The sequence below is a fragment of the Chionomys nivalis genome, chromosome 5 (assembly GCF_950005125.1).
Source record: "Chionomys nivalis chromosome 5, mChiNiv1.1, whole genome shotgun sequence".
Lineage (NCBI taxonomy): Eukaryota > Metazoa > Chordata > Mammalia > Rodentia > Cricetidae > Chionomys > Chionomys nivalis.
The window spans coordinates 64986522-65011193 of NC_080090.1; the positions used below are offsets into that span (position 1 = coordinate 64986522).

Consider the following 24672-nt stretch of genomic DNA (forward strand, 5'->3'; position numbering starts at 1 on the left):
CATTGTTTATGGCTAATAACAAAGTATAAAAGCATTTCTAAAGTAAGCAGAGACTGATTCAGTGGGTAAAAACTGTTCACTGTGCAAGGGTGGGGACCTGAAGTTGAATTCCCAGAACCCCCATAAAAACCAGACATATAGCATCAGCCTGTGTCCTTGTGCTGCTGTGGGAGATAGTAGGTGTAGATAATACCTGAAAGCTCCTGGGCCAACTAGCCTGGTGCATGCCACAGAAAAACACAGAATAACCTGTCCCAAGCAAGATAGGTGAGGATTAACACCAAAAGTTTTCATCTGACCTTCATATGTGCATGGTGGCATGTCTTCACACACATAAGCACACACACATATTCGCGCACGCACATACACGCTTATGCATGCATGCACACACACCTACACGTGCACTACATACATACACACACATATATATACACATGTACATACACATACATGCTCACATACACACATATACTCTTAAGTATGCATGCACACCTGCACATGTGCACGCACACACACATATGCACACATTTTAAAGTAAGCAGAGCATACTTATAATTCAGTTTTGTAAATTAGTGTATTTATCACTCATATTGCCATGTACAGTACTAAATTAGAGCTCCTTTAAAGAAACTCTTAATGGAATGTCTTTCATATAATAGTATAGTATGCTAGAGAACTGGAAAAATACAAGAAAACAAAGTTATTATTTGGACACAAACAAAAGTACTAGTGTTAGTTTAAGTAGTTCTGACTGGTATTTAAGTTTTTTTTTTTTTTTTTATAACAGGTATTATTTATTTAGCCCATGCAGTAGTTTTAAAGTCATACTAGTATAATTTTAATCATTATACACCTAAACTGTTTCTGTATATATAAAATTCTTACCGTTTTTTTATCTTTAAAATTTATTTATTTATTGAGGAAAGGTATCACTTTGTAGCCTTTATTGGCTAAGAACTTTCTGTGTAGACCCAGTTTGGAACTCACAGAGTCTTACCTGCCTCTGCCTCCTGAGTGCTGGGATTAAACTCATGCAACACCACTACTGCCCATACAAATGGTATTTTTTAATTGAATTAATTTTAAATCACTATTTCATTATTTCCTTTGTTATTCCATTTCCTTTTTTTGGGAGCCCAGGCTGGCTTTAAACTCAATTCCTTTTGCTCCTACTTCCTGGGTGTTGGAATTAGAGGTGACCTTGACAGATGTCTTCCACCACACTTTGCTTCACCCACCTCTTTTTTAAATTCATAATGGAATTCAGGGCTGTGTATGCTAAGCAAGCTGTATGTAGCCCTTGCCTTCCTGCTTGTCATGTTATTTTGCATTTAATTTAGTGGGTTTTTTTTTTATAGTTTTCACTTTTTAAACATTTACTGCTTTATATGTAGCTATTTTCAGATGATCTATTTGAATTTCTTATATCTGAAACTAATGAAAACTCTTTTCTTCTTGGTAAATAACTTTATTGCAGCACACCTTTATTTTTATGAACTTTTATGATTAAGGATAGTCTAAAACATTAGTTTTTATTGTATTATTTTAATGTCTACTTATGTGATATAACTGTAAAATATGAAAATCTTGCCATGCGATGGTGGTGCACTCCTTTAATCCAGCACTCGAGAAGCAGAGGCAGGCGGATCTTTGTGAGTTCAAGGCCAGCCTGCTCTGTAAGAGCTAGTTGTAGGACAAATTCCAAAGCTACAGAGAAAACCCTGTCTCAAAAAGCAAAAAACAAAACAAAACAAAAAATGAAAGTCTCTACCATACTATCCCCATAAAAGTGATTACCTTGTTTTTATGTTTCTTTAGAATTTTATCCCTGTGTTTAGATTGAGCCTTCATTTGGCTAGCAGGTATGTTTTATCATGTGCTGTGTTCAGGTAGTAACTTGAGATTTCAAGACTTGCTGTGATTTGGTTCTTAATTTTAAAAGTGTTTTACGCTTCCTTGAAATGTGAGGTAAATCAAGTTTTGAACAGGTACAGCCAGATGGCCTAGTACGTGAAGTTATTTTCTGCCAAACCTGATGACCTGAGTTTAACCTTAGGACCCATGAGGTGAAACGAGAGAACTGGACCGATGACCCCAACTTGTTCTCTGACCTCCCCACGTGTGCTGCTGCATATTCTCCTTACCCCCAAAAATACATGTGATTCTTTTTAAAAAAGAGATTTGAACAAACTTGTTAACTAATATTGATGACTTAGAGTTAAAAATATACTTAAATTTATAAAATTCATTTTAATTTTATTTATGTGTATGAGTGTTTTGCCTACACATGTGCCTGTGTGTTTAGAGTGTTTAGTACTCATAGAGGACAGAAGAGGATGTTGGACCCCTTGGAAATGGAGCTGCAGATGACCATGATCCTCCATTGGGGTGCTGAGAATCGAACCCAGGTCCTCTGGAAGAGCAGCCAGTGCTTTTAACTGCTGAGCCTCTCTGTACTCTAAAAATCCACTTTTAATGGCAGGTCTTTTGACCTTAGCAGAAGGTAAATGTAAAATTAGTTATAAAACCTACATGACCAAGTAACTATACTTCTTAGAGATAAAATGAAAGTTTTAAATGTGGTGCAGTATGTATTTTAGATGGTAATTACAAGACTTCCATGACCAAGTAACTATACCTAGAGATAAAATGAATGTTTTAAGTGCAGTGCAATTTGTATTTCAGGTGGTAGTCGTTTGATAAGCACATCTTCTTGGCGAGATGGACAGAAATTAGTAAAGAAGATTCTGGGACCTGCACCCAAGATGGAACAAAAAGAGCGAAGACCAGCATCAAGTGACAGAAGTGGAAGAGAGAGAATGGCTAAATTTGGTGAGAGGATATAGTTGTTGCAAAAAGCAAGGTTCCTTGTTTACTACTTAGAAGGTAAAAATGTACTGGCAAATACTTTAAGACTGCATTAAATCTGTTTCTGTAGCCCCAAAATGAGGAAATGTTTTTGTTGAGCTTGGATAGGTCTGGAGAAAAGTTTCCTTGTGTAGTCATAATTAAGTTTAAGATTTAGGGCTCTCTTAAATATGATCTTTAAAATCTTTTTTTTTTTTTTTCTTTTTGGTTTTTTGAGACAAGGTTTTTCTGTGTGGCTTTGGAACCTGTCCTGGAACTAGATCTGTTGACTAGGCTGGCCTCAAACTCACAGAGATCCACCTGCCTCTGCCTCCCAAGTGCTGGGATTAAAGGTGTGTGCCACTACCACTCAGCCCTTGGGTTTTTTTTTTTTTTTTTAAGTACATTGACTACTATCTAAAATAGTTATGAATCTCAGGAGATGGTTCAGTGGTTACAGTGCTTGATGTGGACCAGAGTAGTTCAAATCCTCAGGGGCCCACCTATAATTCTTGCCTCAGAAAGGAGTCCTTAGAGGAATCTGGCTAGCAAGACTAGCTCTGTATGTGAGCTCTGGTTATGACTGAGAGACCCTACCTCAGGGAGTAAGGTAGAAGAGCAATGAATGACTCCTGGCATTGACCTCTGACTTCCACGTGCACAGACCTCCCTCTCCATGGACACATAACCACACATGTGGCCTATACATACAAACATGCACGCACACACACTCATAGGCACACTCATACACACACATGGGAAAAGGAAAAAATAATTAGTTATGCTTTCCATAAACACTAACTTTTGGAAATGAAACATAAAATCCCCACAGGTCAGATTTCCTTTTTAGTAGTGAAGAAATTTGTCTCACTTCATTTGAGTTCCTGGAGTCATAATTAAGCTAGAAATGTCATCAACTCTGATTTAATATATTGTTGTCAATACAGACAGCAATTATATTTCTTTGTTTCTTTCATCTTGCAAATGAACTCATGCATATTCTCAGTCTAACATTAAGCCATGTCAGCAAATTATAGATGATAGGATGGTTGTTTGCTGGCATAATATATTTATTGTGTTCTTCTATTTGTTGGAGACCCATAGAGGCTCAACTCCTGTCAACAGGTAAGTATTCTGTAGAAGTGGGCAGTACTTTTAATATATAGGACTTCATAGACCACAATCCCTGGCTACCTAAAAGATTTATTTATTCTAACAAAATAAAATGCTGCACATTTCTTATGCTTCTTACTGAAGTGTTTCCTTGTTTTTTAAAAAGGGGGGTAGGATACCAAAATAGTCTTTGAAAATACTTTTGAGATTTGTTTTATAGATATTCCTAAGATGTGATATGTAGGAGGCCAATTTTAATTTTTTATTTATCAACAGGAATCTAAACTTTCATAAATTCTGTGATAAACTCATATAAATATGGTGGCATCTAATTGCAAAATGAGTCAGATTGTATAGATTTTTTAGAAATAAATCAGTATTTTCCATGCTCTTATTAGTTATATTTGGTGCAGTTTGATCTTTCTTTTTAAAAAATTTATTATTTTATTTTTATGGGTGTTTTACTTGCATATGTGTCTATACACCACATGTGTGTTTGGTCGCAGAAGCCCCTGGAACTGGAGTTACAGTTAGTTGGGAGCTGCCATTTTGTGGGCTGAGAATCAAACCTAGGTCTCCTGGAAGAGCAGACATTTCTCTTAGCCATTAAGCCTACTCTCAAGCACCAAGTTAGATCTTTTCAAAACATTTAAAATCATTAACTTTCTTAAAGATTTGTAAGGAGTTTCCTGGTTAGGTTTTATTATTGATGGAGGTAGAGTCTCATGTAATGTAGCCCAGGCTGCTTCTGCTTCTGCTCCCCAGTATTGGAATTACAGGTGCATATCACCACACCTCACTGCTGCTGCTTTTTGTAAAAGCCAGGTAGTAAGAGTATTGATATTTTTCAATAAAGCTTTTGAAGAGGGAAAAAAACTATATATGCATGTATAAGAGAAATAATATTACTTATTCTCATTAGTTATAATATTTGTCTTTTTTACGGAAATACTGAAAGATGTATTATAAAAAATATAGGAAAATATAAATGAAACTTTCACTGATTTAAAAAAAGGGTTAAAAAAAGGGAGTTTATTCTTACAAGAGTCTTTGGACTTTTGTAGGATATTTGAATCTGAGTTTAAAATAAAGGAAAATTCCTTAATTTTCCTATTAGTACAGTAAATCTTAGGGATGAATCTGGAGTTTTAATATAACTAACAGTCTGTACATTGCAGGGGGCCATATTGGAAGAGCAGAATCCGACCCCAAGTTGGATGTTGTGCATAAACATCTCCCACGAAGCTCAGAACGGTCAAGAAGTAGAGCTCGGTCTGAAAATAATATAGTGAAATCAGCTCCATCCCTTCCAGACAGTAAGCAGGAGGAAAATGCTGCCTTAAACAAGGACTTTTTGCCAGTTGAAATTCGTGGCATTCTTGATGACTTACAGCTAGATTCTTCAGCTCAAACTGTGAGGCAAGAGATTGCAGAGTTACAGAGCCAGAAGTCATCTGCACCTGGGCAGGCGCCTCGGAGTCACAGTCCTGTGAAAAGGAAGCCTGACAGAATAACTGCTAACGAGGATCCCCCTGTGACCTCCAAAAAGCGGCACTATGACACAGACGAGGTGCGACAGTACATTGTCAGGCAGCAGGAGGAAAGGAGGAGGAAGCAGAACGAAGAGAAGAAGGCTCAAAAGGAGGCTACAGAGCAGAAGAACAAACGGTTACAGGAGCTCTACCGGAGACAGAGAGAAGCCTTCACTAAAGCCAAAGCTGTGTCTCCTGATCCATCAGCCTCAAGGCGGCTGCAGGAAACATACTCCAAATTGCTATTAGAAAAGACTTTGCTGGAAGAGCCAGCTCATCAGCATGTTACACAGGATACACAGGTACTAGTAGTGCTGGGAACACAACGTGGGTAATTCATGGTGAGGAAAGCTTGCTCGCTGTATGGAAATGTTGGAAAATTATCATCCCTGCCACTAGACATGCTCTGACATGTGACAGTCAAGACCTTTCATGAAATTTATTGCATGCAAAGAATGATGAGAAACACACAGAAAGTAAGAGCTGAAGAGCTTACAACATTGGTTACTAGTGATCTCTGTCATTCTGATATTCCTGCCTGGTTTTATTATAGTCCTGAGAAGATATTTAGTATATAATACACAACCAAAATATGTTAATGAAATATTTAGTTTTGGGTTCAGTGTTGAAGTGAAGACATACTCTTGTGCTAATATTTTTTGTTTGTTTGTCTGTTTTTGTTTAGTTTTTGTTGACAGGGTTTCTCTGTGTAGACCTGACTCGCCTTGAACTCACAGAGGTCCACCTGCCTCTGCTTCCCGAGTACTGGGATTAAAGGAGTGTGCAACCACTGCCCAGTGCTAATGTTTTTAAGACTGGTAACTGAGTGTGTTTCAGGTATTACATACTGTTTTAAACAAACATCAGTAAATACAACTCCAGGAAGGTTATATATATTCTTTTTACTTATTGGATGAAAAAACCTGAGATTTATAAAGGATGCTATTTTATTTTAAACATGTTGCTAATATTAATGTCTGTTTAGTTTCTGCTCATATTTTAAGGGAATAACCCACCATGGAGGGGAAATCAGGGTGGTCACATGACATTTACAATCAGAAAGCAAACAGTAATAGACATGTGTTGGACCTTAGCTTGCTTTCTCCATTTAATTACTCACGGGTTCTAGTCAGGGAATGGTGCACATGCAGTGAGCAGGTTTTCCTAATTTAACACAATCAAGATATTCCTCACAGGATTACCTAGAGGCCCATACCTAATTTCTGTTTTGTTCTAAATTCTGTTGAATTGACAATTATTACTGACCCATCACAATGTCCTTGTGGATTTTAGATGATGTTTTGCAGTTAATTGTAGTGGTTGTTTTTGTTTGGTTTTCTGTGATGCAGGATCCAGCCCACAACCTGGTGTAATATAGGTAAACACTGAGCTACATCCCACAACTAAATATAAAACGATTTTACCTGAGGGAGGGGAAAAAAACCTCTCTTTTATGATATTTTTAAGATTTTTTTTATGTACATTGCATGCATATATATCTGTGTGAGTATATCAGATCCACTGGAACTGGAGTTGTAGACAGTTGTGAACTGCTGTGTGGGTGCTGGGAATTGAACGCGAGTGGCCAGGGCTCTTAACTGCTGAACCATCTCTCCAGTTCCCTATGATCTTGTTTTTTGTTTTTAAGTTAAAGTGACTTGATAAGTTTCTTATGTGCTACTTGAAGACATTTTTGTGATCAAAATCAGATAAATTTGATATCCTTTTCTCTTAGGTAAGACCTGGGTATCAACCATCTGGAGAATCTGATAAAGAAAACAAAGTACAAGAACGTCCTCCGAGTGCATCTTCTAGCAGTGACCTGTCCCTGTCAGAACCTCCACAGCCTCTTGCAAGGTAGAGGGGGAGAGGGATAGAGAGAGGATGAAAGATGAGGTTCTTTCTTTTTATAAAAAAGACTTATTTCAAATTTGGTAAATATCTTTAACTGAAGCCTGAATATGGTGTATGCTGTGTTCACTCTGCTCTGCTCTGGTTTTTCAGTTTTTTCCTGTCCTTTAATTCCTGTCCAGTGTCAACTCCTTATGCGTGTGGCAGCACTCGTACCTCCTTTGACCCAAACAAAGTTTCTTGGATGGGTAAATCACAGTGAAAGATATAGATGGCTCTAAATTATATTTTGTAATAATAACCATTGAGAGAAGAAAAAAGATTTGAAGCAGTTTGAGAATGCACAAATACAAGTCAGATCTCTTTCCAATTTGTAGTTAATACACATGGTCCCCTTTCACCCAAAGGACAATAATATTGATCACATTTTAGTGGTTTTTGTATTTATTTATTTTATTCAAAATATGAGTGTTTTGCCTGCATATATATACATACACTACATATATTCCTAGTACCCATGGAGGTCAGAAGAAAGTAGAGGATCCCCTCAAGCTAGAATTACTGATGGTTATGAGTCATTGGTGCTGGGAACCAAGCTTGAGTCCTCTGCAAAAGCAGGAAGCACCTTTTTTTAGTTTTTATTTTAGATTACACATATGTGTGTATGTGGATATGTGCATGCCATTACAGGTGTCTGCAGAGATGGTCAGTCTCATATGAGGCTGCCTGAAGTGGATGCTGGCCATTGAACCTGGGTTCTCTGGAAGATCAGCCAGTGCTCTTAACTGCTGAGCCATCTTTTTAGCCCAAAAGAAATGCTTTTAGCCTTAGAGCCATCTCTCTAGCCCCCAATAATATTAGTGTCATTTATTATTTCTTAATTTCTAGGCCTAGTAAAAACCATTGTTTGTGTTTTAGTTTGGTTTTACTTGTTTTGTAGTGCTAGAATGAAGCCCAGTACCTTGTGCCTTTTAGGTAGTGAGTTAGTGCTGACGCACATTGACAGCCCTAAGCACTATTGTTATTATTGTTCTACAGAGGAGAGAATTGAAGTCTAGACTTTAATTAAACCTTCTTAAGATCAAAACAGAAGTTGTGGAAGTAGGTTTGAACATAGGCAATCTGACTTTATCGTTTTGTTTTTCAAGACAGGGTTTTTTTTTGTGTAGCCTTGGCTGTCCTGAAACTTACTTGGTAGAGCTGACTGGCCTCGAAGTCACTCACAGAGGTCTCTTGGAATCTTACTTTAAAAGGCAGTACTTTTAGCCAGTTTGTGTATTTATTATTAGTAAGAGGAATGTATGATTTGTTTAATGTTCTAAATGTACTTTAAGCTTAAATCATAAGGTATAATTTTTTATTATGAATACGTTTGTTTAGCTAATACGGTACATGTCATCATTGTCAGATCTGCTATGCTGGTGTCATGTTTACAATTTTTGCCTTTCTCTGAGTTTCTTATTCTAAAGAATGTTAAGAAACAAACCAAACACAAGTTTGTTGCTTTGCATTACTTCTTCCACTTATTTCTTTTATTCCCTTCCTTCTTCTCCTCCTAAAATTTTAGATTTGTGTGTGTGTGTTAAAAATTGTACATTTTCACCTGGCAATGGGGGCGCATGCCTTTAATCCCTTACTCGGGAGGCAGAGACAGGCAGAACTCTGTGAGTTTGAGGACAGCCTGGTCTACAGAGCGAGTTCCAGGATAGGCGCCAAAAACTACACAGAGAAACTCTGTCTCGAAAAACCAAAATAATGGATGAATATATAATAAAAAATTTTTAAAAAATTAAAATTGTACATTTCCATAAAGTATCATGTGTTATGTGTGTGGGGCACATATACTAGGGCACACATCCTGTGGTTGGAAAGGTAACTTTGTGTAGTCCCTTCCGTCTTTATTTGGGTTCTCTAGACTTGAATGGTAGAGGCCTTTACCTGCTTAGCCATTTGATGGGTCCCAATATTAAGCAATCTTAAGCATTTCTCTTTTATATATTATTTTTAAAGGGTTGGATAGTGGTATTGTTCTAAGGAAGCTTGTCTGCAGAGTTTTAAGTAACCACTTAAAAAAAATAAATTTGAAGAAAGCAGTTTACAAAACAGTATAAATAGTGAAATACTATTTTTGTGCAAATACCATAACAAAACCACAACATACACATGGATAAAGTTAGCAAGGATATAATTGTAAGCCAACTACCAAAGATAATGAATCCTTTTTTATTGGTTATTCTAAGTAATCTCTCACTCTTAACCCTGTTGCCTTTTTTTCTGGAAGTGTTTGTATACTATTATAATCAGAGAACCCCTTTCCCCAATTTTAAATGATAACTTAGACGGGGGATCTAGGCTCTTTATAGAAATCTTGCTCAGCATGACCAAGACTCTGAACTCAGTTGCTAGCACTGCAAAAACTAACAAAACTAACAACAACAAAGCACATGGATTACTGTATTAACTAAAATTGTGATTTCTGTTACCAGAAGAGACTTGATGGAACCTACATGGATGCAGCCTGACAGGTTGAGCCCACGAGTTCACAGTTCTCAAGCACAGCCCCTTGTTGGAACGGCTGAAAATTTACTTTCCCAACTCTTGCATCTTGAGCATGTAGGAATTTTGCACAAAGACTATGACTCTGTTTTACCAGCCAAGAAGAGTCATAATAAAGCTTCAGGACCATTAACTTTCACACCTCAACCATATCTGACCTCACAAGCTCCTCATCCAGATGCCTTGTTAAAACCTAGTACCAGCCAGTATAAGAGTAAACTGGATCGTATTGAAGCCTTGAAAGCAACAGCTGCTTCTCTGTCTAGCAGGATTGAAAGTGAAGCTAAGAAACTAGCTGGGGCCAGCATTAACTATGGGTCAATATGGAACAATGATTATGATGTACAGCAGGCACCTCAAGAGAATGGGCTTTGGACTAAAGCTGTCAGTCCACCTGTGAAAGAAGACATTGAAGATGTTTTCTCTGCCCGAATTCAGAAGATGCTGGGAACCTGTGTATCTCATGCAACTTTTGATGATGATCTTCCTGGTGTAGGCAGTCTTAGTGAATTTAAGAAACTTCCTGAGATGATCAGACCCCAGAGTGCCATATCAAGCTTCAGAATGACATCCCCTAGTCCGAAACCAGGAGGGCTGCTGGCACAGTTGTGTAAGAGGCAGACTGACTCCTCCAGCTCTGATATACAAGCCTGTTCTCAAGACAGAGCCAAAAGGTCTCTTTGTTCCAGCATAGACTCGGTCAGCGAAGGGCCTCTTCTTAGTGAAGAGAGTCTCTCTGAGGAAGAAGGAGGCCGGGATGCACGACCCCTCCTGAAGGTAGCAGAACTCTTAAAGGAAAAAGAATTCTGTGCTGGAGAGAGAAATTCTTATGAACCCATCAAAGAGTTTCAGAAGGAAGCTGAGAAGTTCTTGCCACTTTTGGGCCACATAGGTGGTACGCAAAGTAAGGGACCGTGGGAAGAACTGGCAAAGGGAAGTCCACACAGTGTCATTAATATTTTTACCAAGTCATATCAGTTATATGGAAAAGGTGAGAAAAATTGGCTTATACTACAGTAAGACAATTATTTCATAATTTTCTTTCTTTTCTTTTAATCCATGGTCTCTCAATACTGAAATCGTATAACACAGCTTTCTTTTTTTGTAATGAAGTTAATTCCTTCAGTTATGTCTGTTTCTGTTTTCATGTTATTATAGGTGAATTCTACCCAATGTATAATAACATAACCTTAGAATTCCTGGGCTACATATTTTCTTTTTTTTTAAAAAAAAATATTTATTTATTTATTATGTATACAATGTTGTGTCTGTGTGTATGCCTGCAGGCCAGAAGAGGGCACCAGACCTCATTACAGATGGTTGTGAGCCACCATGTGGTTGCTGGGAATTGAACTCAGGACCTTTGGAAGAGCAGGCAATGCTCTTAACTGCTGAGCCATCTCTCCAGCCCCATATTTTCTCACTCTATAAATCGAGCAAATTATTTGACAATGAATTGATTCTGTGTGTTCTTAGACTGTTATTCCTTTTTCCTAAAATTCACATTTGGGCACTTTATGATCTTGTGACAAGTTTATATATTATTCCTCTCTTTTGCTTAACTACTTTATTTACATTGGTGGTTGTTCTGGTTAGGTTTTGTTTTCAACATGATACAAACTAGAGTCACCCGGGAAGAGAGAGCCTCTGTTGAGGATTTGCCTAGATCAGACTGGCCAGTGGGTATGTCTGTGGAGCATTGTTTGTTACGTTGGTTGATGAAGAAAGGTCCAGCTTTTCCGATAGTATCCCTGTGGGTGGTGCCATCCCTATGGGGGTGGGCCTAGACTGTATTAAAAAATAAAAACTAGTTGAACTTGAACCTTTGAGCATGAGAGCAGGCCAGTAAGCAGCCTTTCTCTGTGGGTCTTGCCTCTGCTCCTGCTTGAGTCCCCCCCCCCCCATTTTCCTCAGTGATGGATTGTGACCTGGAAGTCGAGGTGAAGTAAATCCTTTCCAAGCTGTTTTTGATTATGGTTATTTATCACAACAAGCAAACAAGGACAGTTACATTTTAAATTCCTTTTGATTCTAGTGCTCTTTCAATTTTTTTGATGAAAGCAAAATGCTTAAATCAATATTCTTATTTAGTATTATTTTATTTTATGTATATGGGTGGGTTTACCTGAATGTATGTTTTGCATCTACCTGGTGCCAGAAGAGAGTGTTGAATCCAGGATGAGTTACAGATGATAATAAACTTCCCTTTAGGTGCTGAGAATGGAACCCAGGTTCTCTGGGAGAACAGTAAGTGTTCTTAACTGAGTCATCATTACATCTCGATATTCTTATTTCTTAATAAGAAAATTGGTTTCATTCTTAAATTCTTATATTAGGTCTTTATTAAAATTTTATAGTTATAATGAAATATTTGGAGATAAAATATGTTATTTGGGATTTGCTTCAAAATAATCTGTAGGTCCATTGTAGAAGAGAGAAATAGATTGTTTAATTGAAACTAGCTTGCTTTTGTATTAGTCATAGTAATGGATACAGTAGTTTCATTATGCTTATTTATTTTAAAAAATTTCCTAAAAAGAAGTGAAAAGCAACCAGGTATAGTGGCCCACACCTTTAAGTCCAGCACTCAGGAGGCAGAGGCAGGTGAATCTGTGTGAATTAGAGGACAGCCTGATCTACAGAGCAAGTTCCAGGACAGCTAGGGCTACACAGAGAAATCCTATTTCAGAAAAACCCAAAACCAAACCAAAAACAAAACAAAAAACCCAAAACAAATCTATATGGCTGTTAAAAAAGCAAGATAAAAAGATGAGTTGTAAAAGCAATTGAAGCTGTCCCTTTTTATCTTACTAACTTCATGCTGGAGAATGCCTTGCTTATAGTTTTAAATTTCATCTTATTTTTAACCATACCACAATTATCTCTTTTGATAGGATTTGAAGATAGAGGAACATCAGCATCACGGCCTTTCAATGCCACCACAACACCACTGAGCAGTATTTCCTATGAAGATGATTTTGTCTCCTCGCCAGGGAGTGTGACATTGACAGAAAAAAAATCTACTCACGAATCTCAGTAAGAATTTGACAGCAAATATGAAATAAGGTTTTGAGTAGAAAAATACATATAAATGAGGACTCTGATCAGAGTAGAAGTAGCATCTTGCTTACTGACTGACATATATCAAAGCTTTATGGCTGTAGACCACAGACTCTTGATGTGGACTTCCTGACTTGATGCTTGACTCTTTAATGCTTGTTTGTATTTGAGCATAATGATGAAGGTAGTAGAACCTGCTCACCTCACAGTCATTAGAAATGTTCAGAGAAACACACAGTTTTCTTTTCTTTTTTGCAATAGTCTCATCTAGCCAAGGATGACCTTAAATTCTTGATCGTCCTTCTTCCAGTTCTCAAATGTGCTGGGCTCACCTGTGTGTGCCACCACACCTGGTGAGTGGAACATAGCATACTTAAAAGGACCTAATTACAGACTTTAAGTCAATCTGTGAATTTCAACAGAGGATAGCATTGGGAAACAGTCTTGCAACATAAAAGTGTAAAAATTTGTTTTCTGTGGTAGATGAGGAAAATTAGACATTTAACTTTGTGTTAAGCAGTTTTTTAAATCAAGAAAACATCTAAAACTTTGATAAACATTCAACATCTAAGCTTTGAAGAGGTAGGTTATGACAACTGGTAATTATTGGACCCTTAATGTTCAAGACACTGAATGGATTCAGGGACTTTGCCTCTGTAGCTCAATTTTCTAGAAGCCTGATTTGGGAAATATTATTCTTAGAATACCTGTTTTTTTTTTTTTAATTGATTTTTATTGAGCTCTACATTTTTCTCTGCTCCCCTCTGTGCCTCTCCCCTCCCCCATCAACCTTCCTCCAAGGTTGCCATGTTCCCAATTTACTCAGGAGATCTTGTCTTTTTCTACTTTCTACTTCCCATGTAGATTATGTAAGTCTCTCTTAGGGTCCTCATTGTTGTCTAAGTTCTCTGGGATTGTGGTTTGTAGGCTGGCTTTCTTTGCTTTGTGTTTAAAAACCACCTGTGAGTGAGTACATGTGATAATTGTCTTTTTGTGTCTGGGTTACCTCATTCAAATAATTTTTTCTAGCTCCATCCATTTTCTTGCAAAATTCAAGATGTTATTTTTCTCCGCCGTGTAGTACTCCATTGTATAAATGTACCACATTTTCCTTATCCATTCTTCGGTTGAGGGGCATTTAGGTTGTTTCCAGATACTGGCTATGACAAACAAAGCTGCTATGAACATAGTTGAGCACATGTCCTTGTGGTATGATTGAAGATCCTTTGGATATATACCCAAAAGAGGTATTACTGGGTCTTGAGGAAGGTTGTTTCCTAATTTTCTGAGAAATCGCCACACTGACATCCAGAGGGGTTGTACCAGCTTGCACTCCCACCAGCAATGCAGAAGTGTTACCTTTTCCCTACAACCTCTCCAGCATAAGTTGTCATCGTGTTTTTGATCTTGACCATTCTTACATGGGTAAGATGGAATCTCAGAGTTTTGATTTGCATTTCTCTGATGACTAAGGATGTTGAACATTTCCTTAAGTGTCTTTCAGCCATTTTAGATTCCTCTATTGAGAGTTCTCTGTTTAGGTCTGAATTCCTTTTTTTTTTTAATTGGATTTTGTGTTCTTTTGGTGTCCAATTTCTTGAGTTCTTTGTATACTTTGGAGATTAGCCCTCTGTCTGATGTGGGGTTACTGAAGATCTTTTCCCATTCCGTAGGCTGTCGTTTTGTCTTGTTGACTGTGTCCTTTGCTTTACAGAAGCTTTTCAGTTTCAGGAGGTTGCATTTATTAATTGTTTCTCTTAGTGTCTGTGCTGCTGGGGTTATATTTAGGAAGTGTTCTCCAATGCCAGTGTATTCAAGTGTATTTCTCACTTTCTCTTCTATGAGGTTTAGTGTGGCTGGCTTTATGTTGAGGTCTTTGATCCATTTGGACTTGAATTTTGTGCATGGTGATAGATATGGGTCTATTTTCATTCTTCTAGATGTTGATATCCAATTATGCCAGCACCACTTGTTAAACATGCTTTCTTTTTTCCATTTGATATTTTTTTTACTTCTTTGTCAAAAATCAGGTGTTCAAAGATGTGTGGATTGATATCCAGGTCTTCTATTTGGTTCCATTGGTCCTCCTGTCTGTTCTTATGCCAATACCAGGCTGTTTTCAGTTCTGTAGCTCTGTAGTAGAGTTTGAAGTCAGGGATTGTGATACCTCCAGAAGTTCTTTTATTGTTCAGGATTGTTTTGGCTATTCCGTTTTTTTTTTTTGTTTTGGTTTGTGTTTTTTTTTTTTTTTTTTTTTTGCTTTTCCATTTGAAGTTGAATACCGTCCTTTCGAGGTCTGTGAAGCATTTTGCTGGGATTTTGACGGGCATTGCATTGAATCTGTAGATTGCTTTTGGTAAGATTGCCATTTTTACTATGTTAATTCTGCCTACCCAAGAGCATGGGAGATCTTTCCACTTTCTGGTGTCTTCTTCAATTTCTTTCTTCAAAGATTTAAAGTTCTTGTCATACAAGTGTTCCACTTGTTTGGTTAGAGTTACTCCGAGATATTTTATGCTATTTGTGGCTATTGTGAAGAGTGTTGATTCTCTGATTTCTTTCTCAGCCCTTTTATCATCTGTGTACAGGAGGGCTACTGATTTTTTTGAGTTAATCTTATATCCTGCTACATTACTGAAAGTGTTTGTGAGTTGTAGAAGTTCCTTGGTAGAATTTTTGGGATCACTTATGTAAACTATCATATCATCAGCAAATAGTGAGAGTTTGACTTCTTCTTTTCCAGTTTGTATCCTCTTGATCTCCTTTTGGTGTCTTATAGCTCTAGCTAGGACCTCAAGAACTATTCTGAATAGATATGGAGAGAGTGGACAACCTTGTCTTGTTCCTTATTTCAGTGAAATCACTGGGAGTTTCTCTCCATTTAGTTTGATGTTGGTTGTTGGCTTGCTGTATATTGCCTTTATGATGTTTAGGTATGTTCCCTGTATCCCTGCTCTCTCCAAAACCTTTATCATGAAGGGATGTTGTATTTTGTCAAAAGCTTTTTTGGCATCTAATGAGATGATCATGTGGTTTTTATTTTTCAGTTTGTTTATATGGTGGATTACGTTGACAGATTTTCCTATGTTGAACCATCCCTGCATCTGTGGGATGAAGCCAACTTGGTCATGGTAGATGATGGCTCTGATGTGTTCTTGGATTCGATTTGCCAGTATTTTATTTAGTATATTTGCATCAATGTTCATGAGTGAGATTGGTCTGTAATTATCTTTCTTAGTAATGTCTTTCTGTGGGTTGGGTATCTGAGTAATTGTAGCCTTATAAAAAGAGTTTAGCAATGTTCCTTTTGTTTCTATTGTGTGGGATAATTTGAGGAGTATTGGTATTACTTCTTTGAAAGTCTTGTAGAATTCTGAGCTGATACTATCTGGTCCTGGCTTTTTGTTTTTTTTGGTTGGGAGACTTTTGACGACTGTTTCTATTACTACAGCAGTTATAGGTCTGTTTAATTTGGTTATCTGGTCTTGATTTAATTTTGGTAATGATACTTATCTGGAAAGTTGTCCATTTCCTTCAAGTTTTCAATTTTGTGGAGTACAGGTTTTCAAAATACGACCTGATCATCCTCTGTATTTCCTCCGTGTCTGTTGTTATGTCCCCCTTTTCATTTCTGATTTTGCTAATTGGATATTTTCTTTCTGCCTTTTGGTTAGTTTGGATAAAGGTTTGTCTATTTTGTTGATTTTCTCAAAAAACCAACTCTTTGTCTTATTGATTTTTTTTTGTATTGTTTTCTTTGTTTCTGTTTTGTTGATTTCAGCTCTCAGTTTGATTATTTCCTGCCATCTAGTTCTCTTAGGTGAATTTGCTTTTTTTTTTTTTTTAAAGTTTTCAAATGTTCTGTTAATTCACTAGTGTGGGATTTTTCCAGCTTCTTTATGTAGGCCTTTTGTACTATGAACTTGCCTCTAAACACTGCTTTCATTGTGTCCCATAAATTTGGGTATGTTGTGTGGTCATTTTCATTGAATTTTAGGAAGTCTTTAATTTCTTCCTTGACCCATTGGTGATTCAGGTGAGCATTGTTTAATTTCCATGTGTTTGTGGGTTTTCTGGAATTAGTATTGCTATTGACTTCTAGTTTTATACCATGGTGATCTGATAAGGTACATTGGGTTATTCCAATTTTTTTTGGATTTGTTGAGGTTTGTTTTGTTACTGAGTATGTGGTCAGTTTTTGAGAAGGTTCCATGAAGTGCCGAGAAGAAGGTATATTCTTTTCTGTTTGGATGGAATAGTCATTCTATAGATGTCTGTTAAGTCCATTTGAATCATAACATCGGTTAGTTCTCTTATTTCTCTGTTCATTTTTTGTCTGATTGACCTGTCCAGTGGTGAGAGGGGAGTGCTGAAGTCTCCCACTATTAGTGTGTGGGGTTTAATGTATGACTTAAGCTTTAGAAGTGTTTCTTTGACATATAAGGGTGCCTTTGTATTTGGGGCATAGATGTTCAGTATTGAAATTTACTCTTGATGGATTTTTCCTGTGACTAATAAGAAATGACCTTCTTTGTCTCTTTTGACTCATTTTAGCTTGAAGTCTATTTTGTTAGATATTAGGATAGCTACACCCACTTGTTTCTTAGGTCCATTTGATTGGTATATTTTTTCCCAACCCATTACTCCAAGATGATGTCTGTCTTTGAGGTTGAGATGCGTTTCTTGCATGCAGAAGAAGGATGGATTCTGTTTTCATATCCAGTCTGTTAGCCTGTGCCTTTTTATAGGTGAGTTGAGTCCATTTACATTAAGGGATATTAATGACCAGTGATTGCTATGTCCTATTAATTTAGTTATCATTGTTGGTGACGTTAATTTGTGTGTTTTTCTTTTCTTTGGGATTTGTTGCTATAAGACCATCAATTGTTTGTGTTTTTGTTGGTGTAGCCAACTTCCTTGGGTTGGAGTTTTCCTTCTAGTATTTTGTATAGGGCTGGGTTTGTGGCTAGGTATTGGTGAAATCTAGATTTGTCATGGAATATCTTGTTTTGCCCTTCTGTGGTGATTGGCAGTTTTGCTGGGTATAGTAGTCTGGGCTGGCATCCGTGGTCTCTTAATATCTGCATAATGTTTGACTATGACCTTCTGGCTTTCATTGTCTCCAATGAAAAGTCAGGTGTAATTCTGATAGGTCTACCTTTATATGTTACTTGGCCTTTTCCCTTTTCAGCTCTTAATATTCTTTCTTTACTCTGTATGTTTAGTGTTTTGATGATTGTGTGGTGAGAGGACTTTTTTTTGGATCCAGTCTATTTGGTGTTCTGTAAGCTTCTTGTATCTTTATAGGCATATCTTTCCTTAGGTTAGGAAGGTTTTCTTCTATGATTTTGTTAAATATATTTTCTGTGCTATTGAGTTGAACAACTTCTCTTTATATACCTATTATTATATATATTATATATTATTTATATATATCTTCTATACCTATTATTCTTAGATTTGGCCTTTTCATGGTGCCCCATATTTCTTTGATATTTTGGGTTAAGCTCTTGTTAGATTTAATGTTTTCTTTAACTGATGAGTCTATTTCCTCTGTTGTATCTTCAGCATTTTAGATTATCTCTTCCATCTCTTGTATTCTGCTGTTAATGCTTGTGTTTGTGGTTCCTGATCATTTTCTTATGATTTCTGTTTCTATAATTCCTTTGGTTTGTGTTTTCTTTGTTGCTTCTAATTCATTTTTCAAGTCCTGAATAGTTTCTTTCATATGTTTGATTTCTTTTTCTTGGTTTTTTTTTTTTTTTAAGTGATTTGCTGATGTCTTCCAATTTTTTGTTTATCTTTTCTTCCATTTCTTTAAGGGAATTTCTCATTTCCTCTTTTAGAATTTCAAACATTCTCTTGAAGTTATTTTTTAGGTCATTTTCTTCTGTTTCATCCATATTTGGTTCTTCAGGTCTTGCTGTTGTAGGGTCTTTAGATTTTACTGGTGTTGTGTTGCTCTTCGCGATGTTGCGTATGTTCCTTTTCTACTCATTTCCTCTGATAGGTGTGGTTGGGGTTTTCTGAGATTCTGTTCAATAATCTTGTAGGTGCCAGTGAATCCAAAGCCCAGATGGTTGTTCCCCATGGTACAGTCAGTGCCACAGTTCTAGTTACCTTGTTGGGTACTCTGTGTTCCTGGAATAGCTCAGCACTCCTGTGCTTTGCTCTGCTCCCTTGGAGTTTGCTGTCTCAGGCCTATTTTGGCCTAAGTTGCCGGCTTTGCTTTGTTTCTGTAAATCCTGCTCTGGATCCCCTTCTGCAGAAGTCCCTGGGTTGGAGTTGGACCTGGAAAGGTTTCTGGCTCTGATCTATTGCCTCGGAGGTCCCAGGCTCGGGTGTGCCCTGACCTGCAGAGGACCTGCTTACTCCCTTAGAGGTCCCAGACTCACGCTCGGACCTACAGAGGTTCCAGGTTCCTGTCTATTCCCTTTGATGTCTCAGACCAATTCCAGGACCCACAGAGGTCCTGGCTCAGGCTTTCTCTCTCTGAGGACCCAGACTCACGCCTGGCCCCACTGAGATCTCTGGTTCCTTCCTATTCCCTTGGAGGTCCCAGGTTCACTCATGCCCAGACTGTCAGAGGTCCTGAAGTCCTAGACTTACGCCCAGGCCCATCTGGGTCCTGCCTTAGGTCTACTCCCTTGAAGGTCCCAGATTCACATCTGGACCCTCAGTGGGCTCTGGCTCTGGCTCACTTGCTTAGCAGTTATTCCCCTGTACCTGTTCCAGTGGAGATTGCTGACTCTGGATCTGGTCGCTAGCCCAATCCTGGTCTGCCAGTGTCCTGGGTCTAGATTTGCTCCTGGCTTCTGCTCCCAGTGGAGCTTGTTTGCTCTCTGTCCTAGGTAGCTGGTTCTGTCCCACTCCAGTTCCGGTGGAGATCACTGACTCTGGGTCAGGTCACTGGCTCAATCCTGGACTGCCAGTGTCCCGGAACTGGGTTGGCTTCTGGGACTGGATATGATCCTGGCTTCTGCTCCCGGTGGAGCTTCATAGAATAGACCTGTTTTAGAGAGGAAACCGAAGAACAGAGGTTAAATTGTACAAAATCATAAGATGAATTTGACTTTTTTAGAGTTTCGTTTTCTAAATTTTATTACCATATAAATTTATATTTTTTTCCTATTCAGTATCTTTTATGTATCATAAAGTATAGCCCCCATAAAATTATTAAATAACCTTATAAAAATTAGTTCTACTAACTTTCTATTAGCTGGAGTAATAGAAATGAATATTCATATAAGTATAACAGCAAAATTGTAGTTTAAAATTTGAACCCAATGGGGCTGGAGAGATTGCTCAGCAGTTAAGAGCACTGACTGCTTGCTCTTTTAGAGATCCTGAGTTCAATTCACAGCAACCACACAGTGGCTCAAAGCCATCTGTAGTGGGATCTGACTCTTGTGGTGTGCAGGGAAATAGCACACACATACGTGAATAAATAAATCTTCAGAAAAAAAAGTTTTATTTGAACCCAAAGAAAAGATAAAATTTTTAAATTAAGGCTTTTAAGGATTAATTGTAGTGAGATTGATATCATCAATCAATACAATTTGATGCATTTTACTGTTAAGGTAGAATATATTAAATTGTTCTCTGAGAGTATCAGAGGAAAAATAATTATGCTTTATAAAAGTGATAAATTTGAGTAGAAATTGAGGACACATTTTCCTATAGTCATTTTTCTTATACATATCTGAAATATTTGTTTTTTTTTTTCATTTTTTATTTTTTTAAGCTAGGCTTTGTGTTGCTCAAATTGACCTTGAACTTTTGGTCCTCTTATTTCTACTTCCCTAGTTTTTGGGAGGTTCTATGGACCAAACCCAGGCCTTCATATATGCCAGGCAGACATTGTCAACCAACCTTCATCTCCAGGCCTTTGTGTGTGCTAGGCATTTACTGCCAACCGACCTTCATCTCCAGGCCTTCATGTATACCAGTCAGACACTGTCAAACAACCTTCATCTCTAGGCCTTTGTGTGTGCTAGGCAGGTGCTGTCAACTGAGCTACATCTCCAGGCCCGAAACTTGACTTTCTTTGGTTTCACTTCATTAAACAGCTTATCTGAAATTTTCTGAGATGTAAACTAAGCCATAGGGAACCTTTTAAAATTGATGAAGAGATCTGATATTTACACTATTTGTTGGGCATGTCTGTCACTATTTAATTTGTGTACCTTTTCTTATATGTCTGTTGTTGTTGTTGTTGCTTTTTCAACTCAAGAGGGTAAGCTTTGCTTGTGGCATCTGCTTGACATATTCAGAGCTCCTTTGAAATAGAATTTGTGACCTCAGATTTTTAATTTTTTCTTTAACTCCTGTTACTTTATCTTTGACAGAATTGGTGGTAGCAACTTAGGCATTCAGGAGGACCATTCCAGCAGAAAGTCTATCTATGATCTTTCTTCTGTGGACGCTACCTCTCAGCACTCCTCAGGGGCTCAGTCTGCTGTATCGTCTCGTTCATCTGCCTCTAAAGGAAAGAAAGGGAAAAAGGAAAAGACAGAATGTAAGTAGAATTCTGCTTGATGACTTTTTCTCTTCTCAGTGGTTTTGTGGTAGTGACCTAAAGTTATGGTTTGATTCTATAAGCAGTAGAAGAATTTACATGATAATGTCCTAACTTTCACATATATAATTATAATATTTTTTGTCAAACCTTTTAATATATTTTATATTCTTTCATTTTGTTTTTTTATTTTTATATTCATTTTTATTCTTTTAATTCAAATGAAATACATAATTAAAAAATTAAGAATTATAGATATTCATTCAAGAAATATAAATCAGGGCCAGCAAAATATGGAGATGACTTAGTGGATAAAAATACCTGCTGTATAATCCTGACACATGAGTTTGATCCCATGAACCCATGTAAAGGTGAATGAAGAGAACGAAGTTGTCCGCTGACCCCTCTATATGAACTGTGACACTCTTGTATGGGTGCACATTCTCTCTCACACTAATAAATAAAATAAGAGCAAAAAATAAATAGAAGTCATGCTTAATCCTTCTGTTCAGAGGTAACTGCTATTATAATCTTTGATGACTTTTTCTAATATATACATGACGCCATACCTTTATTTAAATAATATTTCTTTGCAACTGTGTTAAAACAAACAAATAACTTGGTAGTATATCATGTACACGTCTAAGCATTATCAAGCGTGGTCTTCCTCAGTAAAGCAGACAAGAGTTCTTATGGTGATTTTATTATTTATTTATTTATTTATTTATTTATTTATTTATTTATTTATGATTTCTGCCTCCTCCCCGCCACCGTCTCCCATTTCCCTCCCCCTGCCCCAATCAACTCCCCGTCCCTCAGCAGCCCAAAGAGCAGTCAGGGTTCCCTGCCTTGTGGGAAGTCCAAGGATCTCCCACCTCCTTCCAGGTCTAGTAAGGTGAGCATCCAAACAGCCTAGGCTCCCATAAAGCCAGTACATGCAGTAGGATAAAACCCAGTGCCATTGTTCTTGACTTCTCAGCAGCCCTCATTGTCCGCTATGTTCAGTGAGCCTGGTTTTATCCCATGCTTTTTCAGACCCAGGCTAGCTGGCCTTGGTGAGTTCCTGATAGAACATCCCCATTGTCTCAGTATGTGGGTGCACCCCTCGCGGTCCTGAGTTCCTTGCTCGTGCTCTCTCTCCTTCTGCTCCTGATTTGGACCTTGAGATTTCAGTCCGGTGCTCCAATGTGGGTCTCTGTCTCTGTCTCCTTTCATCGCCTGATGAAGGTTAATATTCAGGAGGATGCCTATATGTTTTTCTTTGGCTTCACCTTATTTAGCTTCTCTAGGATCACGAATTATAGGCTCAATGTCCTTTATTTATGGCTAGAAACCAAATATGAGTGAGTACATCCCATGTTCCTGTTTTGGGTCTGGCTTACCTCACTCAGGATAGTGTTTTCTATTTCTGTCCATTTGCATGCAAAATTCGAGAAGTCATTGTTTTTTACTGCTGAGTAGTACTCTAGTATGTATATATTCCATACTTTCTTCATCCATTCTTCCATTGAAGGGCATCTAGGTTGTTTCCAGGTTCTGGCTATTACAAACAATGCTGCTATGAACATAGTTGAGCATATACTTTTGTTGTATGATAGGGAATCTTTTGGGTATATTCCCAAGAGTGGTATTGCTGGGTCCAGGGGTAGGTTGATCCCGAATTTCCTGAGAAACCGCCACACTGCTTTCCAAAGTGGTTGCACAAGTTTGCATTCCCACCAGCAATGGATGAGTGTACCCCTTTCTCCACAACCTCTCCAGCAAAGGCTATCATTGGTGTTTTTGATTTTAGCCATTCTGACAGGTATAAGATGGTATCTCAAAGTTGTCTTGATTTGCATCTCCCTGATCGCTAAAGAAGTTGAGCATGACCTTAAGTGTCTTTTGGCCATTTGAACTTCTTCTGTTGAAAATTCTCTGTTCAGCTCAGTGCCCCATTTTATAATTGGGTTGATTAGCCTTTTACAGTCTAGTTTCTTGAGTTCTTTATATATTTTGGAGATCAGACCTTTGTCAGTTGCGGCGTTGGTGAAGATCTTCTCCCAGTCAGTGGGTTGCCTTTTTGTCTTAGTGACAGTGCCCTTTGCTTTACAGAAGCTTCTCAGTCTCGGGAGGTCTCAATGATGCCCTTAATGTCTGTGCTGCTGGGGTTATACGTAGGGAGTGGTCTCCTGTGCCCATGTGTTGTAGAGTACTTCCCACTTTCTCTTCTATCAGGTTCAAGTGTGTTTGGACTGATATTGAGTCCAAACTTTAATCCATTTGGACTTGAGTTTTGTGCATGGTGATAGATATGGATCTATTTTCATTGTTCTGCAGATTGACATCCAGTTTTGCCAGCACAATTTGTTGAAGATGCTCTCTTTTTTCCATTGTATACTTTTAGCTCCTTTATCGAAAATCAGGTGTTCATAGGTTTGTGGGTTAAAGTCCAGGTCTTCTATTTGATTCCATTGGTCGACTTCTCTGTTTTTATGCCAATACCAAGCTGTTTTCAATACTATAGCTCTGTAATAGAGTTTGAAGTCAGGGATGGTAATGCCTCCAGACGATCCTTTATTGTATAAGATTGTTTTGGCTATCCTGGGTTTTTTGTTTTTCCATATAAAGTTGATTATTGTCTTTTCCAGATCTGTGAAGAATTTTGATGGGATTTTGATGGGGATTGCATTGAATCTATAGATTGCTTTTGGTAGAATTGCCATTTTTACTATGTTGATCCTCCCAATCCAAGAGTAAGGAAGATCCTTCCATTTTCTGGTGTCCTCTTCAATTTCTTTCTTCAAAGACTTAAAGTTCTTGTCAAATAGATCTTTCACTTCCTTGGTTAGAGTTACCCCAAGATATTTTATGCTATTTGTGGCTATCGTGAAAGGTGATGCATCTCTGATTTCCCTCTCTGTTTCCTTATCCTTAGTGTATAGGAAGGCAACTGATTTTTTGGAGTTGATCTTGTATCCTGCCACATTACTAAAGGTGTTTATCAGCTGTAGGAGTTCTTTGGTAGAGTTTTTGGGATCGCTTATGTATACTATCATATCATCTGCAAATAACGAAAGCTTAACTTCTTCCTTTCCAATACGAATCCCCTTGATCCGCTTATGTTGTCTTATTGCTATTGCTAGAACTTCAAGCACTATATGAAGAGGTATGGAGAGAGTGGACATCCTTGTCGTGTTCCTGATTTTAGTGGGA

General features: G+C 37.8%; 1 protein-coding gene across 5 annotated transcripts in view; it reads left to right on the top strand.

Annotated features, from left to right (window-relative positions):
• Cep350 (centrosomal protein 350) overlaps window positions 1-24672 on the top strand; it is a 156368-nt gene that overhangs the window by 45473 nt on the left and 86223 nt on the right. For all 5 annotated transcript variants that reach the window (XM_057769111.1, XM_057769109.1, XM_057769113.1 and 2 more), the window contains exons 9-14: window positions 2686-2832; window positions 5139-5794; window positions 7228-7349; window positions 9830-10890; window positions 12794-12935; window positions 21308-21477. In XM_057769111.1, coding sequence (XP_057625094.1) covers window positions 2686-2832; window positions 5139-5794; window positions 7228-7349; window positions 9830-10890; window positions 12794-12935; window positions 21308-21477 — 2298 coding nt within the window. The remainder of the gene's footprint in view (window positions 1-2685; window positions 2833-5138; window positions 5795-7227; window positions 7350-9829; window positions 10891-12793; window positions 12936-21307; window positions 21478-24672) is intronic.